General features: G+C 51.2%; 1 protein-coding gene across 4 annotated transcripts in view; it reads right to left on the bottom strand.

Moving 5' to 3' along the window:
• Positions 1–8,772: 8,772 nt before the first annotated feature.
• Positions 8,773–19,106, bottom strand: part of INSC (INSC spindle orientation adaptor protein) — a 232,448-nt gene continuing 222,114 nt past the window's right edge. For all 4 annotated transcript variants that reach the window (XM_089662061.1, XM_089662064.1, XM_089662060.1 and 1 more), the window contains 3 exons: positions 18,585–18,740; positions 15,024–15,100; positions 8,773–9,214 (listed from right to left, as the gene is read on the bottom strand). In XM_089662061.1, coding sequence (XP_089518187.1) covers positions 9,086–9,214; positions 15,024–15,100; positions 18,585–18,740 — 362 coding nt within the window. In that variant the 3' untranslated portion in view covers positions 8,773–9,085. The remainder of the gene's footprint in view (positions 9,215–15,023; positions 15,101–18,584; positions 18,741–19,106) is intronic.

Here is a 19,106-nt window from a genome sequence, read left to right on the forward strand (position 1 = left end):
TATAAAAAAGTATAATAAATATATAATATATAATATATTAAAATATAATAAAGTATAATAAAGTATAATAAAATATATTAAAATATAATAAAATATCATAAAGTATAAAAAAGTATAATAAAATATTGGCAGCACAGTGGCTAAATGGTTAGCACTTCCGCCTGGCAGTACTCGGGTAGTTGGTTTTAATCCCTACCACGGCACCACCTGCCTGGAGTTTGCATGTTCTCCCCGTGCCTGCGTGGGTTTCCTCCGGGTACTCCAGTTTCCTCCCACACTCCAAAGACATGCTGGTAGGTGAACTGGCTTCTGTCTAAATTGGCCCTAGTATGTGTATGTATGGATGTGAGTTAGGGACCTTAGACTGTACGCTCCTCGGGGGCGGGGACTGATGGGAATGTACAATATATATGTAAAGGCGCTGCGTAAATTGATGGCGATATAGAAGTACCTGAAATAAAATATAATAAAGTATAATACGCATCCAAAGTCAACGCTTCACGAAACACCCGTCCAGGAATCTCCGGAAGTCCCATGTGATGGCTGAACTGGGTGGACTTGTGTCTTTTTTTTTACCTCACCGGCCACTTTATTGGGTCCACCTGTTCAATCTCTTGGTAACACAAGTTACCATTCAGCCAATCACACGGCAGCAACTCAATGCATTTAGGCTTCTAGACGTGGTGAAGATGACTTGCTGAAGTTCAAACCGATCCTCAGAACGTGGCGTGGTTGTTGGTGCCAGACGGGCCAGTCTGAGTATATCTAAAACTGCCGATCTCCGGGGATTTTCCCGCACAACCATCTCTAGGGGTTACAGAGAATGGTCCGAAAAAGAGAAAATATCCAGTGAGTGGCAGTTGTGTGGAGGAAAATGCCTTGTTGAGGTCAGAGGAGAATGGGCAGACTGGTTGGAGATGATAGAAAGACAACAGTAACTCCAAAACCCCTCGTTACACCCAAGGTATGCAGAATACCATCTCTGAACGCACAACACCTCCAACTTCGAACCAGATGGGCTACAGCAGCAGAAGACCCCACTAGAGGTCTCTCCTGTCAGCAAAAAACAGGAAACGGAGGCTACAATTTGCACAAGCTCACCAAAATTGGACAATAGAAGATTGGAAGAACTGCCTGGTCTGATGAGTCTGGATTTCAGCTGCGACATTCAGATGGTAGGGTCAGAAATTTGGCATAAACAACATGAAAGCATGGATCCATCCTGCCTTGTATCAGCTGTTCAGGCTGGTGGTGGTGGTGGTGTCATGGTGTGGTGCATTCATCCTGCCTTGTATCAATGGTTCAGGCTGGTGGTGGTGGTGGTGTCATGGTGTGGTGGATCCATCCTGCCTTGTATCAATGGTTCAGGCTGGTGGTGGTGTCAGGGTGTGGGGGATCCATCCTGCCTTGTATCAATGGTTCAGGCTGGTGGTGGTGTCAGGGTGTGGGGGATCCATCCTGCCTTGTATCGACGGTTCAGGCTGGTGGTGGTGGTGTCATGGTGTGGGGGATCCATCCTGCCTTGTATCAATGGTTCAGGCTGGTGGTGGTGGTGGTGTCATGGTGTGGTGGATCCATCCTGCCTTGTATCAACGGTTCAGGCTGGTGGCGGTGGTGTCATGGTGTGGTGGATCCATCCTGCCTTGTATCAATGGTTCAGGCTGGTGGTGGTGTCAGGGTGTGGGGGATCCATCCTGCCTTGTATCGACGGTTCAGGCTGGTGGTGGTGGTGTCATGGTGTGGGGGATCCATCCTGCCTTGTATCAATGGTTCAGGCTGGTGGTGGTGTCAGGGTGTGGGGGATCCATCCTGCCTTGTATCGACGGTTCAGGCTGGTGGTGGTGTCATGGTGTGGGGGATCCATCCTACGTTGTATCAACGGTTCAGGCTGGTGGTGGTGGTGTCATGGTGTGGGGGATCCATCTTACGTTGTATCAATGGTTCAGGCTGGTGGTGGGGGTGTCATGGTGTGGGGGATCCATCCTGCCTTGTATCAACGGTTCAAGCTGGTGGTGGTGTCATGGTGTGGTGGACCCATCCTGCGTTGTATCAATGGTTCAGGCTGGTGGTGGTGTCATGGTGTGGGGGATCCATCCTGCCTTGTATCAGCGGTTCAGGCTGGTGGTGGGGGACCCATCCTTCCTTGTATCAACGGTTCAAGCTGGTGGTGGTGTCATGGTGTGGTGGACCCATCCTGCCTTGTATCAACGGTTCAAGCTGGTGGTGTCATGGTGTGGTGGATCCATCCTGCCTTGTATCAATGGTTCAGGCTGGTGGTGGTGTCATGGTGTGGGGGATCCATCCTTCCTTGTATCAACGGTTCAAGCTGGTGGTGTCATGGTGTGGGGGATCCATCCTGCCTTGTATCAATGGTTCAGGCTGGTGGTGGGGGATCCATCCTGCCTTGTATCAGCGGTTCAGGCTGGTGGTGGGGGACCCATCCTTCCTTGTATCAACGGTTCAAGCTGGTGGTGGTGTCATGGTGTGGTGGACCCATCCTGCCTTGTATCAACGGTTCAAGCTGGTGGTGTCATGGTGTGGTGGATCCATCCTGCCTTGTATCAATGGTTCAGGCTGGTGGTGGTGTCATGGTGTGGGGGATCCATCCTTCCTTGTATCAACGGTTCAAGCTGGTGGTGTCATGGTGTGGGGGATCCATCCTGCCTTGTATCAATGGTTCAGGCTGGTGGTGGGGGATCCATCCTTCCTTGTATCAGCGGTTCAGGCTGGTGGTGGTGGTGTCATGGTGTGGGGGATATTTTCTTGGCACACTTTGGGCCCTTTAGTACCAACTGATCATCGTTTAAACCCCACGGCCTACCTGAGTATTGTTGCTGACCATGTCCATCCCTCTATGACTCCATTGTCCCCATCTTCTGATTGCTCCTTCCAGTGGTATCAATGGTTCAGGCTGCTGGTGGTGTCATGGTGTGGGGGATATTTTCTTGGCACACTTTGGGCCCTTTAGTACCAACTGATCATCGTTTAAACCCCACGGCCTACCTGAGTATTGTTGCTGACCATGTCCATCCCTCTATGACTCCATTGTCCCCATCTTCTGATTGCTCCTTCCAGTGGTATCAATGGTTCAGGCTGCTGGTGGTGTCATGGTGTGGGGAGGATTTTCTTGGCACAATTTGGGCCCCTTAGTACCAACTGAGCATCATTTAAACCCCACGGCCTACCTGAGTATTGTTGCTGACATGTCCATCCCTCTATGACTCCAGTGTCCCCATCTTCTGGTGGTTCCTTCCAGTAGTATCAGCAGTTCAGGCTGGTGGTGGTGGTGTCCACGGTGTGGGGGGAATTTTCTTGGCACTAGCAAGGTGGACCCAATAAAGTGTTTGGTGAGATTATGTAACTATGATGTGTTCAAACATTGTCCACAAAAAGCCATAATTTCCTTGATCCCACACAAAAGTGTAGCGTGATCCATCACCTTCCACACTCACATTCTGATAATGGAACGGCTTGTAGTGCTCATACCTAGGAAGGTTTCCGGGGCCCCTCTAGAGCTTTATGCTCAGAAGCTCCTTTTCATCCCCCAGCAGAATCAGCCTTGAAACTAGAAAAGCCAAGCCATGTCCCAACGCGTTTCGTCATCTCCGACAGGAAATGATGAATTGTGTTGGAGCATGGTTTGGTGGTTCCCAGAAATGACCTCAGGATCTGGCTGGCGTGGTGAGGGGACGCTACTGAGAGCGATGTTTTCTCAGATACTGGAGGGTTGAGTTTGTTACCCGCACTAGTCAGACCGGAGATCCTGGAGGAAGGTCCCTCTAGAGCTTTATGCTCAGATGCTCCTTTTCATCCCCCAGCAGAATCAGCCTAGACTAGAAATGACAAGCCACGACCCAACGTGTTTCGTCATTTCCAACATAAAATGACGAATCGCATTGGGGCATACCTTGGTGGTTCCCAGAAATGACCTCAAGATCTGGCTGGCATGGTGAGGGGACGCTACTGAGAGCGATGTTTTCTCAGATACTGGAGGGTTGAGTTTATTACCCGCTCTAGGCAGACCGGAGATCCTGGAGGAAGTATTCGTCATAATCTGAGTTTTATTGAAGTTTGTGATTTTTCTATCTTTATGTAGCTCCCTCCTGGTACAGGATGAAAGGTAAATGTAGCTTTATGGATCCTCTGTAATCATTGGAGATGCTGTTGATTTCTGTGGGCTGGGAATCTCCAAAAGTCTTATGTGATGGTTGAACTGGGTGGACGTGGGTCTTTTTTTGGTCAAATTAACTATGTAGCTATGATGTGTTCAAGCACTGTCCAGACTGGAGTCATCTTTTCCTTGATCCCACCCAAACACGTGCTCCGCCCACCTCCTACACTGACCTTTCTGACAACAGAACGGCTTATAGTGCTTATAACTAGGAAGGGTTCCGGGGCCCCTCTAGAGCTTTATGCTCAGAAGCTCCTTTTCATCTCCCAGCAGAATCAACCTTGAAACTAGAAAAGCCAAGCCACGTCCCAACGCGTTTCATCATTTCCAACAGGAAATGAAGAATTTTGTTGGAGCATGGTTTGGTGGTTCCCAGAAATGACCTCAGGATATGGCTGGCGTGGTGAGGGGACTCTACTGAGAGTGATGTTTTCTCAGATACTGGAGGGTTGAGTTTGTTACCTGCACTAGTCAAACCAGAGATCCTGGAGAAAGGTCCCTCTAGAGCTTTATGCTCAGAAGCTCCTTTTCATCCCCCACCAGAATCAGCCTTGAAACTAGACAAGCCAAGCCATGTCCCAACGCGTTTTGTCATCTCCGTCAGGAAATGATGAATTGTGTTGGAGCATGGTTTGGTGGTTCCCAGAAATGACCTCAAGATCTGGCTGGCGTGGTGAGGGTAAGGTAAATGTAACTTTATGGATCCTCTGTAATCATTGGAGATGCTGTTGATTTCTGTGGGCTGGGAATCTCCAAAAGTCTTATGTGATGGTTGAACTGGGTGGACTTGGGTCTTTTTTTGGTCAAATTAACTATGTAGCTATGATGTGTTCAAGCACTGTCCACAAACAGTCATCTTTTCCTTGATCCCACCCAAACGCATGCTCCGCCCACCTCCTACACTGACCTTTCTGACAACAGAACGGCTTATAGTGCTTATAACTAGGAAGGTTTCCGGGGCCCCTCTAGCGCTTTATGATCAGATGCTCCTTTTCATCCCCCAGCAGAATCAGCCTTGAAACTAGAAAAGCCAAGCCACGTCCCAACGCGTTTCATCATTTCCGACAGGAAATTAAGAATTTTGTTGGAGCATGGTTTGGTGGTCCCCAGAAATGACTTCAGGATCTGGCTGGCATGGTGAGGGGACACTACTGAGAGCAATGTTTTCCCAGATACTGGAGGGTTGAGTTTGTTACCCGCACTAGTCAGACCGGAGATCCTGGAGGAAGGTCCCTCTAGAGCTTTATGCTCAGATGCTCCTTTTCATCCCCCAGCAGAATCAGCCTAGACTAGAAATGACATGCCACGATCCAACGCGTTTCGTCATTTCCAACTTAAAATGACGAATCGCATTGGGGCATACCTTGGTGGTTCCCGGAAATGACCTCAGGATCTGGCTGGCGTGGTGAGGGGACGCTACTGAGAGCGATGTTTTCCCAGAAACTGGAGGGTTGAGTTTGTTACCTGCACTAGTCAGACTGGAGATCCTGGAGGAAGGTCCCTCTAGAGCTTTATGCTCAGATGCTCCTTTTCATCCCCCAGCAGAATCAGCCTTGAAACTAGAAAAGCCAAGCCACGACCCAACGCGTTTCGTCATCTCCGACAGGAAATGAAGAATTGTGTTGGAGCATGGTTTGGTGGTTCCCGTAAATGGTCTCAGGATTGTGCCAGCATGGTGAGGGGACGCTACTGAGAGCGATGTTTTCCCAGAACTCGAGGGTTGAGTTTATTACCCGCACTAGTCAGACCGGAGATCCTGGAGGAAGTATTCGTTATAAGCTGAGTTTTATTGAAGTTTGTGATTTTTGTCATCCTTCTGTAGCTCCCTCCTAGTGCAGGATGAAAGGTAAATGTAGCTTTATGGATCCTCTGTAATCATTGGTGGTGGTGGGGGGGGGGGGGAGCGTTGAGCAAACAAACCTGCAGCCTGTGAAATCCAGACCAGCCGAAAGAAACCAACAGCATCTTCAATGATTACTGAGCAGCAATAAAGCTACATTTACCTTTCATCCAATACTAGGAGGGAGCTACATAAGGATACAAAAAATCACGAAACTCCGCATATAATGTATACTGCCCCCTGGATGTTCAGTCTGCTTGGTGAGGGTAATAAACTCGAAATGCCAGTATCTGAGAAAACACCTCTATCAGTAATGTCTCCTGACCATGCCGGCCCGATCCTGAAGTCACTTCTGGGAACCTCCAAGGTATACCCCACCGCGATTCATCATTTCCTGTCGGAGATGACGAAACGCGTTGGGTCATGGCTTGGCATTTCTAGTTTCAAGGCTGATTCTGCTGGGAGATGAAAAGGAGCTTCTGAGCATAAAGTTGTCTAGAGGGACCGCGGAAACCCTCCTAGGTACAAGCACTACAAGATGTTCCGTTATCAGAAAGGTGAGTGTGGGAGGTAGCGGAGCACACTACACTTCTGGGTGGGATCAAGGAAAAGATGACCTTTTTTTTGGATAGTGCTTGAACACATCATAGTTACATAGTTAATTTGGTCAATAAAAGACACAAGTCCACCCAGTTCCACCATCTCATTAGACTTTTGGAGATTCCTGTTAGAAATGACGAAACGCGTAGGAGCATAGCTTGATGGTTCTAGTTTAGGCACTATAAGCCGTTCTGTTACCAGAAAGCCATGAAACTGCGCTGAGTGTCTGTCATCTACGAGGTGGAGGAGTACGCTACACTTTTGGCTGTGATCGAGGAAAAGATTGCGACTGGCCCAGTGATCTCTGTACAGCGCTGCGGTATATGTCAGAGCTATATACATGTATAATAATAGTGTGTGACTGTGGGGGAGGGGACATTAGAGTGTAAGCTCCTCTGTACAGACTGATGGGACTGTGGGGGAGGGGACATTAGAGTGTAAGCTCCTCTGTACAGACTGATGGGACTGTGGGGGAGGGGACATTAGAGCGTAAGCTCCTCTGGTACAGAGACTGATGGGACTGTGGGGGAGGGGACATTAGAGCGTAAGCTCCTCTGGTACAGAGACTGATGTGACTGTGGGGGAGGGGACATAAGAGTGTAAGCTCCTCTGGTACAGACATTGATGGGACTGTGGGGGGAGGGGACATTAGAGTGTAAGCTCCTCTGGTACAGACATTGATGGGACTGTGGGGGGAGGGGACATTAGAGCGTAAGCTCCTCTGGTACAGAGACTGATGTGACTGCGGGGGAGGGGACATTAGAGTGTAAGCTCCTCTGGTACAGAGACTGATGGGACTGTGGGGGGAGGGGACATTAGAGTGTCATCTCCTCTGGTACAGAGACTGATGGGACTGCGGGGGAGGGGACATTAGAGTGTAAGCTCCTCTGTACAGAGACTGATGTGACTGTGGGGGAGGGGACATTAGAGCGTAAGCTCCTCTGGTACAGAGACTGATGTGACTGTGGGGGAGGGGACATTAGAGCGTAAGCTCCTCTGGTACAGAGACTGATGGGACTGCGGGGGAGGGGACATTAGAGTGTCAGCTCCTCTGGTACAGAGACTGATGGGACAGTGGGGGAGGGGACATTAGAGTGTAAGCTCCTCTGTACAGAGACTGATGTGACTGTGGGGGAGGGGACATTAGAGCGTAAGCTCCTCTGGTACAGAGACTGATGGGACTGTGGGGGGAGGGGACATTAGAGCGTCAGCTCCTCTGGTACAGAGACTGATGGGGCTGTGGGGGAGGGGACATTAGAGTGTAAGCTCCTCTGGTACAGAGACTGATGGGACTGCGGGGGAGGGGACATTAGAGCGTAAGCTCCTCTGGTACAGAGACTGATGTGACTGTGGGGGAGGGGACATTAAAGCGTAAGCTCCTCTGGTACAGAGACTGATGGGACTGCGGGGGAGGGGACATTAGACCGTAAGCTCCTCTGGTACAGACTGATGTGACTGAGGGGGAGGGGACATTAGAGCGTAAGCTCCTCTGGTACAGAGACTGATGGGACTGCGGGGGAGGGGACATTAGAGCGTAAGCTCCTCTGGTAAAGACTGATGTGACTGAGGGGGAGGGGACATTAGAGCGTAAGCTCCTCTGGTACAGAGACTGATGTGATTGTGGGGGAGGGGACATTAGAGCGTAAGCTCCTCTGGTACAGAGACTGAAGTGATTGTGGGGGAGGGGACATTAGAGCGTAAGCTCCTCTGGTAAAGACTGATGTGACTGAGGGGGAGGGGACATTAGAGCGTAAGCTCCTCTGGTACAGAGACTGATGTGATTGTGGGGGAGGGGACATTAGAGTGTAAGCTCCTCTGGTACAGAGACTGATAGGACTGTGGGGGAGGGGACATTAGAGTGTAAGCTCCTCTGGTACAGAGACTGATAGGACTGTGGGGGAGGGGACATTAGAGCGTAAGCTCCTCTGGTACAGAGACTGATGTGATTGTGGGGGAGGGGACATTAGAGTGTAAGCTCCTCTGGTACAGAGACTGATAGGACTGTGGGGGAGGGGACATTAGAGCGTAAGCTCCTCTGGTACAGAGACTGATGTGATCGGTTTATCGCTCTGTGCACCATTTTTACACTTTTTAGGTGTAGATGTGAAAATGATCAATTTCTTCAAATAAAATGCTAATAATAGAACGCGTCGGAGACGTATTTTGCGCTTTGCTGATCTCTTTATTTACAGGTCGTCGCGTCTTCGTTATGTAATTTGTATAAATTTATTTCTTGGATATCAAAACATTTCCTGGCTATAAAATAAATCTCGGTAGAAAAGACACATAAATATCTGCAGTGCTGATTCGGCTGAATTCGGATATTCGGATCAGCAGATTGTAGAAGCGGCTCAGAGATTCTGCTACACAAACATGGATCCTGCGGATGGTGGGCGTGGCACTTCGTACGCAGCGATCGCAGAATTCGGATACTTTGTATATAATATTTGATTCCCTCGGAATGAAGTCCTCGGCTATACGAAGCTCTCCTCCATGTTGGAGCAAAGAAGGAAGGAATCCACCAGCCGGGGCTTCACCAGCTGCTGTAAGTCGGAGTCTTCGATGCCGTCAGGGTGCGCCGCCGCCAACCTGCGCAACGCCGCCTGAAAGGACACAAAAATCATTACAAGACACACAGGGGGAGATTTACTGACTATCCCTCCCACTGACACCAATGATGGGGCACTATTCCTCCCACTGACACCAATGTTGGGGCACTATTCCTCCCACTGACACCAATGATGGGGCACTATTCCCCCCACTGACACCAATGATGGGGCACTATTCCTCCCACTGACACCAATGATGGGGCACTATTCCTCCCACTGACACCAATGATGGGGCACTATTCCTCCCACTGACACCAATGTTGGGGCACTATTCCTCCCACTGACACCAATGATGGGGCACTATTCCTCCCACTGACACCAATGATGGGGCACTATTCCTCCCACTGACACCAATGATGGGGCACTATTCCTCCCACTGACACCAATGATGGGGCACTATTCCCCCCACTGACACCAATGATGGGGCACTATTCCCCCCACTGACACCAATGATGGGGCACTATTCCCCCCACTGACACCAATGATGGGGCACTATTCCCCCCACTGACACCAATGATGGGGCACTATTCCTCCCACTGACACCAATGATGGGGCACTATTCCCCCCACTGGCACCAATGATGGGGCACTATTCCTCCCACTGACACCAATGATGGGGCACTATTCCTCCCACTGACACCAATGATGGGGCACTATTCCTCCCACTGACACCAATGATGGGGCACTATTCCTCCCACTGACACCAATGATGGGGCACTATTCCTCCCACTGACACCAATGATGGGGCACTATTCCTCCCACTGACACCAATGATGGGGCACTATTCCTCCCACTGGCACCAATGATGGGGCACTCTTCCTCCCACTGACACCAATGATGGGGCACTATTCATCCCACTGACACCAATGATGGGGCACTCTTCTTCCCACTGACACCAATGATGGGGCACTATTCCTTCCACTGACACCAATGATGGGGCACTCTTCCTCCCACTGACACCAATGATGGGGCACTATTCCTCTCACTGACACCAGTGATGGGGCACTATTCCTCCCACTGATATAAATGATGGAACACTATCCCTCCCACTGACACCAATGATGGGGCACTATTCCTCCCACTGACACCAATGATGGGGCACTATTCCTCCCACTGACACCAATGATGGGGCACTATTCCTCCCACTGACACCAATGATGGGGCACTATTCCTCCCACTGACACCAATGATGGGGCACTATTCCTCCCACTGACACCAATGATGAGCACTATTCCTCCCACTGACACCAATGATGGGGCACTCTTCCACTGACACCAATGATGGGGCGCCATTCCTCCCACTGACACCAATGATGGGGCACTCTTCCTCCCACTGACACCAATGATGGGGCACTATTCCTCCCACTGATACCAATGATGGGGCACTCTTCCTCCCACTGGCACCAATGATGGGGCACTCTTCCTCCCACTGACACCAATGATGGGGCACTATTCATCCCACTGACACCAATGATGGGGCACTCTTCCTCCCACTGACACCAATGATGGGGCACTATTCCTTCCACTGACACCAATGATGGGGCACTCTTCCTCCCACTGACACCAATGATGGGGCACTATTCCCCCCACTGACACCAATGATGGGACACTATTCCTCCCACTGACACCAATGATGGGGCACTATTCCTCCCACTGATATAAATGATGGAGCACTATTCCTCTCACTGACACCAATGATGGGGCACTATTCCTCCCACTGACACCAATGATGGGGCACTATTCCTCCCACTGACACCAATGATGGGGCACTATTCCTCCCACTGACACCAATGATGGAGCACTATTCCTCCCACTGACACCAATGATGGGGCGCTATTCCTCCCACTGACACCAATGATGAGCACTATTCCTCCCACTGACACCAATGATGGGGCACTCTTCCACTGACACCAATGATGGGGCGCCATTCCTCCCACTGACACCAATGATGGGGCACTCTTCCTCCCACTGACACCAATGATGGGGCACTATTCCTCCCACTGATACCAATGATGGGGCACTCTTCCTCCCACTGGCACCAATGATGGGGCACTCTTCCTCTCACTGACACCAATGATGGGGCACTATTCATCCCACTGACACCAATGATGGGGCACTCTTCCTCCCACTGACACCAATGATGGGGCACTCTTCCTCCCACTGACACCAATGATGGGGCACTCTTCCTCCCACTGACACCAATGATGGGGCACTATTCCCCCCACTGACACCAATGATGGGACACTATTCCTCTCACTGACACCAGTGATGGGGCACTATTCCTCTCACTGACACCAGTGATGGGGCACTATTCCTCCCACTGACACCAATGATGGGGCACTCTTCCTCCCACTGACACCAATGATGGGGCACTCTTCCTCCCACTGACACCAATGATGGGGCACTATTCCTCTCACTGACACCAGTGATGGGGCACTATTCCTCCCACTGATACCAATGATGGGGCACTCTTCCTCCCACTGACACCAATGATGGGGCACTCTTCCTCCCACTGACACCAATGATGGGGCACTATTCCCCCCACTGATACCAATGATGGGGCACTCTTCCTCCCACTGACACCAATGATGGGGCACTCTTCCTCCCACTGACACCAATGATGGGGCACTCTTCATCCCACTGACACCAATGATGGGGCACTATTCCTCCCACTGACACCAATGATGGGGCACTCTTCCTCCCACTGACACTAATGATGAGGCACTATTCCTCCCACTGACACCAATGATAGGGCACTCTTCCCCCCACTGACACCAATGATGGGGCACTATTCCTCCCACTGACACCAATGAAGGGGCACTATTCCCCCCACTGACTCCAATGATGGGGCACTATTCCCCCCACTGATACCAATGATGGGACACTATTCCTCCCACTGACACCAATGATGGGGCACTATTCCTCCCACTGACACCAATGATGGGGCACTATTCCTCCCACTGACACCAATGATGGGACACTATTCCTCCCACTGACACCAATGGTGGGGCACTATTCCTCCCACTGACACCAATGATGGGGCACTATTCCTCCCACTGACACCAATGATGGGGCACTATTCCTCCCACTGACACCAATGATGGGGCACTATTCCTCCCACTGACACCAATGATGGGGCACTATTTCTCCCACTGACACCAATGATGGTGCACTATTCCTCCCACTGACACCAATGATGGGGGCACTATTCCTCCCACTGACATCAATGATGGAGCACTATTCCTCCCACTGACACCAATGATGAGCACTATTCCTCCCACTGACACCAATGATGGGGCAATCTTCCTCCCACTGACACCAATGATGGGGCACTCTTCCTCCCACTGACACCAATGATGGGGCACTATTCCCCCCACTGACACCAATGATGGGACACTATTCCTCCCACTGACACCAATGATGGGGCACTATTCCTCCCACTGATATAAATGATGGAGCACTATTCCTCTCACTGACACCAGTGATGGGGCACTATTCCTCTCACTGACACCAGTGATGGGGCACTATTCCTCCCACTGACACCAATGATGGGGCACTCTTCCTCCCACTGACACCAATGATGGGGCACTCTTCCTCCCACTGACACCAATGATGGGGCACTCTTCCTCCCACTGACACCAATGATGGGGCACTCTTCCTCCCACTGACACCAATGATGGGGCACTATTCCTCTCACTGACACCAGTGATGGGGCACTATTCCTCCCACTGATACCAATGATGGGGCACTCTTCCTCCCACTGACACCAATGATGGGGCACTATTCCCCCCACTGATACCAATGATGGGGCACTCTTCCTCCCACTGACACCAATGATGGGGCACTCTTCCTCCCACTGACACCAATGATGGGGCACTCTTCATCCCACTGACACCAATGATGGGGCACTTTTCCTCTCACTGATACCAATGATGGGGCACTCTTCCTCCCACTGACACCAATGATGGGGCACTATTCCTCCCACTGACACCAATGATGGGGCACTATTCCCCCCACTGATACCAATGATGGGGCACTCTTCCTCCCACTGACACCAATGATGGGGCACTCTTCCTCCCACTGACACCAATGATGGGGCACTCTTCCTCCCACTGACACCAATGATGGGGCACTCTTCCTCCCACTGACACCAATGATGGAGCTCTCTTCCTCCCACTGACACCAATGATGGGGCACTATTCCTCTCACTGACACCAATGATGGGGCACTCTTCCTCCCACTGACACCAATGATGGGGCACTCTTCCTCCCACTGACACCAATGAAAGGGCACTCTTCCTCCCACTGACACCAATGATGGGGCACTCTTCCTCCCACTGACACCAATGATGGGGCACTATTCCTCCCACTGACACCAGTGATGGGGCACTATTCCTCCCACTGATACCAGTGATGGGGCACTCTTCCTCCCACTGACACCAATGATGGGGCACTCTTCCTCCCACTGACACCAGTGATGGGGCACTATTCCCCCCACTGATACCAATGATGGGGCACTCTTCCTCCCACTGACACCAATGATGGGGCACTATTCCCCCCACTGACACCAATGATGGGGCACTCTTCCTCCCACTGACACCAATGATGGGGCATTCTTCCTCCCACTGACACCAATGATGGGGCACTCTTCCTCCCACTGACACCAATGATGGGGCACTATTCCCCCCACTGATACCAATGATGGGGCACTATTCCTCCCACTGACACCAATGATGGGGCACTCTTCCTCCCACTGACACCAATGATGGGTACTCTTCCTCCCACTGATACCAATGATGGGGCACTATTCCCCCCACTGATACCAATGATGGGGCACTATTCCTCCCACTGACACCAATGATGGGGCACTATTCCTCCCACTGACACCAATGATGGGGCACTCTTCCTCCCACTGACACCAATGATGGGGCACTATTCCTCCCACTGACACCAGTGATGGGGCACTATTCCTCCCACTGATACCAGTGATGGGGCACTCTTCCTCCCACTGACACCAATGATGGGGCACTCTTCCTCCCACTGACACCAGTGATGGGGCACTATTCCCCCCACTGATACCAATGATGGGGCACTCTTCCTCCCACTGACACCAATGATGGGGCACTATTCCCCCCACTGACACCAATGATGGGGCACTCTTCCTCCCACTGACACCAATGATGGGGCATTCTTCCTCCCACTGACACCAATGATGGGGCACTCTTCCTCCCACTGACACCAATGATGGGGCACTATTCCTCCCACTGACACCAATGATGGGGCACTATTCCTCCCACTGATACCAATGATGGGGCACTATTCCTCCCACTGACACCAATGATGGGGCACTATTCCTCCCACTGACACCAATGATGGGGCACTATTCCTCCCACTGATACCAATGATGGGGCACTATTCCTCCCACTGACACCAATGATGGGGCACTATTCCTCCCACTGATACCAATGATGGGGCACTATTCCTCCCACTGACACCAATGATGGGGCACTATTCCTCCCACTGATACCAATGATGGGGCACTATTCCTCCCACTGACACCAATGATGGGGCACTATTCCTCCCACTGACACCAATGATGGGGCACTATTCCTTCCTCTACTGACCCCAGGCACTGTGTATTTTTTGTATTTGAGCTGCTTTTGGTCATTATTGTCTCCTTTATTCACTCATTTTTGATGGGGATTTGTATTGCGATGCTTTATGTGAAATCTGTATAGATGTTTATGTCGTTTTGCACATTTTTACAGAAAAAACAAAAACTTTATTTAGAGGATTTTCTACATACCAGACAAGCAACAAGGACGGCGTCACTGCTGTACCTCTCCTCTGGGTGGCGGCAGAGAGCGATGAGGCGGGGGATGCCTGCGGGAAGAGGCGACATCTATTACATTCACTAAAATCTGCAGCTTTCCTTCTAATAATCCCCGGGGATCCCGACATGAAAGGCACTTCCTGTCGTAGGGTGACAACGCTCTGTCCCTCTCTCCTAATTCTCCTCCTGCGTTGTCACCCGGTCACATGGGCTTCTAATGGAGACCACACGTGGCCGTTCCATCTCACACCACACAGACACGGACCACTGTTGTAACTATCAGGGAACCCCCCCTGAGAAATGCCCGGCCGTTGTCACCGGGGTGTATGGAGACAGGAAGTGGCTGCAAAGAGGCTGCAGGAGATCAGCAGCTCCGAGATGGGGGGAAGGGGGAAAAAAAGGTGAAAACAAGAATGTTTTTTAATGACAATAGGAAATGAAACCAGGGGTCAGGTGATAAAACAGTGAATCTGACGTTCAGCAAACATTCACTGCAGGTGAATATTCCTGGGGCATGTCGCTGATTGGTTCATCACCTGTGAATGTTTGCTGAAAGACTCATTCACTGCTTTATAATTACGCCCATCCAGTTGGGGTGTACATCTCCTTTAAGGGGCGTATTGATAGAGCAGGGAATGTGGAATTCGCAGAATATTCACCACAGATGTATATTCCTGGACCTGGTGTTCTGAATGGTAGCGACTGATTCACCTGCAGTGAATGTTCGGTGAATGTTAATTCACTGCTTTATAATTAATTAATTTTTTTTTTCTTTTTAATACAAATCAGCCCCGAGAATTTCTCTGTTTTTCCTAATATTGGCTAGATCACCGGGGGGCGCACTTCCAGCAGGAACACCGGGGGGCGCACTTCCGGCAGGAAAACCGGGGGGCGCACTTCCGGCAGGAACACCGGGGGGCGCACTTCCGGCAGGAACACCGGGGGGCGCACTTCCGGCAGGAACACCGGGGGGGCGCACTTCCGGCAGGAACACCGGGGGGCGCACTTTCGGCAGGAACACCGGGGGGCGCACTTCCTGCAGGAACATTGGGGGGCGCACTTCCGGCACCTCTGCGTGGTGGGTTGTACTGGAGGGTCTGTTGATGCTGGATGCTGTGTAGTCAATGGGTGGGATCTATTGTGGGGGGGTTGTATTTTTGCTAGGGAGATCTGTTGTTGCTGGTGGGGATCTGTTGTTGCGAGGGGGGGGAACTTAGGTTGGTGGGAGGGATCTACTATTGAGAGAGGGGTCTTTGTTACTGGCTTCTTCAGGGTCTATTGGTGCCGGCTATTGGGAGAGCTATTATTGCTGGCGGAGGTCTATTGTTGCTTTGGTGGATCTATTGTTGCTTGTGGGGACTCTATTGTTGCTGGGGGTATTGTGTTGTGGGGGTCAAGTGTTGCTGGGTGATCTATTGTGGCTGGTGGGGTATTGTTTTGTGGGGGTCAAGTGTTGCTGGGGGATCTATTGTGGCTGGTGGGGTATTGTGTTGTGGGGGTCAGGTGTTGCTGGGGGATCTATTGTGGCTGGTGGGGTATTGTGTTGTGGGGGTCAAGTGTTGCTGCGGAATCTATTGTGGCTGGTGGGTATCCATTGTTGCTGGTGGGGTATTGTGTTGTGGGGGTCAAGTGTTGCTGGGGGATCTATTGTGGCTGGTGGGTATCTATTGTTGCTGGTGGGGTATTGTGTTGAGGGGGTCATGTTGCTGGGGGATCTTTTGTTGCTGGTGGGGGTCTATTGTTGCTGATAGGGATATGTTGTTGCTGGGGGTATTGTGTTGCGGGGGGGTCAAGTGTTGATGGGAGGATCCATTGTTGCTGGTGGACAATCTATTGTTTCTGAGGGGTCTATTGTTGCTGGCTGTGGGGGATCTATTTTATTGCTTTTCTTGTTATTGTTAACAAGTTCCATACAAATTACTTGTCACCACAAAATGACACTTGGTTCAGTATTCTTTAAAAGGGGTGGTACTGGGAGGTAGGTAGGGGGTGCAACCAAGGGGCGGTGCTTGGAGGTGGGTACGGGGTGGAACCAAGGGATGGTGCTCTGGGTGGGTAGGAGTTGGAACCAAGGGATGGTGCTCTGGGTGGGTAGGAGTTGGAACCAAGGGATGGTGCTCTGGGTGGGTAGGAGTTGGAACCAAGGGATGGTGCTCTGGGTGGGTAGGGGGTGGAGACAAGAGATGGTGCTCAGAGGTGAGTAGGGGGTGGAGACAAGAGATGGTGCTCGGAGATGGGTAGGGGGTGGAGACAAAGGCTGGTACTTGGAGGTGGGTAGGAGGTGGAAACAAGTTATGGTGCTTGAAGGTAGGTAGGGGGTGGAAACAAGGGATGGTGCTCTGGGTGGGTAGGGTGTTGAACCAAGGGATAGTGCTCTGGGTGGGTATGGGGTGGACAAGAGATGGTGCTCTGGGTGAGTAGGGGGTGCAACCAAGGGATGGTGCTTGGAGATGGGTAGGGGGTGGAGCCAAGGGACAGTGCTCAGAGGTGATTAGGGGGTGGAACCAAGGGATGGTACTCTGGGTGGGTAGGGGGTTGAACCAAGGGATGGTGCTCTGGGTGGGTAGGGGGTTGAACCAAGGGATGGTGCTCTGGGTGGTAGGGGGTGGAGACAAGAGATGGTGCTCGGAGGTGAGTAGGGGGTGGAACCAAGGGATGGTGCTCTGGGTGGGTAGGGGGTGGACAAGAGATGGTGCTCTGGGTGAGTAGGGGGTGCAACCAAGGGATGGTGCTTGGAGATGGGTAGGGGGTGGAGCCAAGGGACAGTGCTCAGAGGTGATTAGGGGGTGGAACCAAGGGATGGTACTCTGGGTGGGTAGGGGGTTGAACCAAGGGATGGTGCTCTGGGTGGGTAGGGGGTTGAACCAAGGGATGGTGCTCTGGGTGGGTAGGGGGTTGAACCAAGGGATGGTGCTCTGGGTGGTAGGGGGTGGAGACAAGAGATGGTGCTCGGAGGTGAGTAGGGGGTGGAACCAAGGGATGGTACTCTGGGTGGGTAGGGGGTTGAACCAAGGGATGGTGCTCTGGGTGGTAGGGGGTTGAACCAAGGGATGGTGCTCTGGGTGGGTAGGGGGTTGAACCAAGGGATGGTGCTCAGAGGTGGGTAGGGGTGGAGACAAGAGATGGTGCTCAGAGGTGGGTAGGGGGTGGAGACAAGAGATAGTGCTCTGGGTGAGTAGGGGGTGCAACCAAGGGATGGTGCTTGGAGATGGGTAGAGGGTGGAGCCAAGAGATAGTGCTCAGAGGTGATTAGGGGGTGGAACCAAGGGATGGTGCTCTGGGTGGGTAGAGGGCAGAGACAAGGGGTGACTTGAAAGAGGGGGGTGCTTGTACCTATTCTTTGAAAAAAAATCCCTGGTTAAATATATTCCAATAAATTGTATTTTTGGAATATTTTCACCCGCTTTACAATTTTTCAAAAATAGATTTTTTTTTATTTTTATCACTAACGAGAAAAGTGTTGAGAATTCCTGCACAGTGGTCAGATGTGAGCTCGGTGTATTCTCAGCATATCACCCGGAACGTCCTACGTACAGTTCCACTTTATGGCGGCTTCAGCGATGTCCTCATGGCGGCCCAGGCGGGCGAGGGTGACGGCTGATTTCTGGAGGACTCGCTCACAGGCTGACATTTCGGCTAAACTCCCAGTGAGAGGCTTCTCCGACAACATCTGCACCAGAGTCTCCACCCCTGAGGAGTCACAAACATGTTGTCAGTCCAACTTTGTATCCATTAATGAACCCAACATGGGGGATGGAGAGGGTGAAGGTGAGGACCTCCTTCCTATATATATGGTGTCTGTTGGAGGGATTCACCCTTGTGACCATTGTTGGGGGAGGGAAAGCAACATTGTACAGCCGTCACTAGGACAGGAAATGAGGGAAAGTCCTCCAATGAGGACACGTATTCTGGTGACAACTGTCTGAGTGGAGATATCAAGTCACCTTGGAGAGATTTCTTCACACTTCCAATTTAGTCTCCAAGACAGGAAGTGAAAGAAAATTTTCCAAGCAAAAAAAAATAGCTGATGTTCTAACCATTGAGGTTAGTTGAGGT

The sequence above is a fragment of the Staurois parvus genome, unplaced genomic scaffold (genome assembly GCF_062004578.1).
Source record: "Staurois parvus isolate SC_StPar_1 unplaced genomic scaffold, SC_StPar_1.0 ptg001421l, whole genome shotgun sequence".
Classification (NCBI taxonomy): Eukaryota; Metazoa; Chordata; class Amphibia; order Anura; family Ranidae; genus Staurois; species Staurois parvus.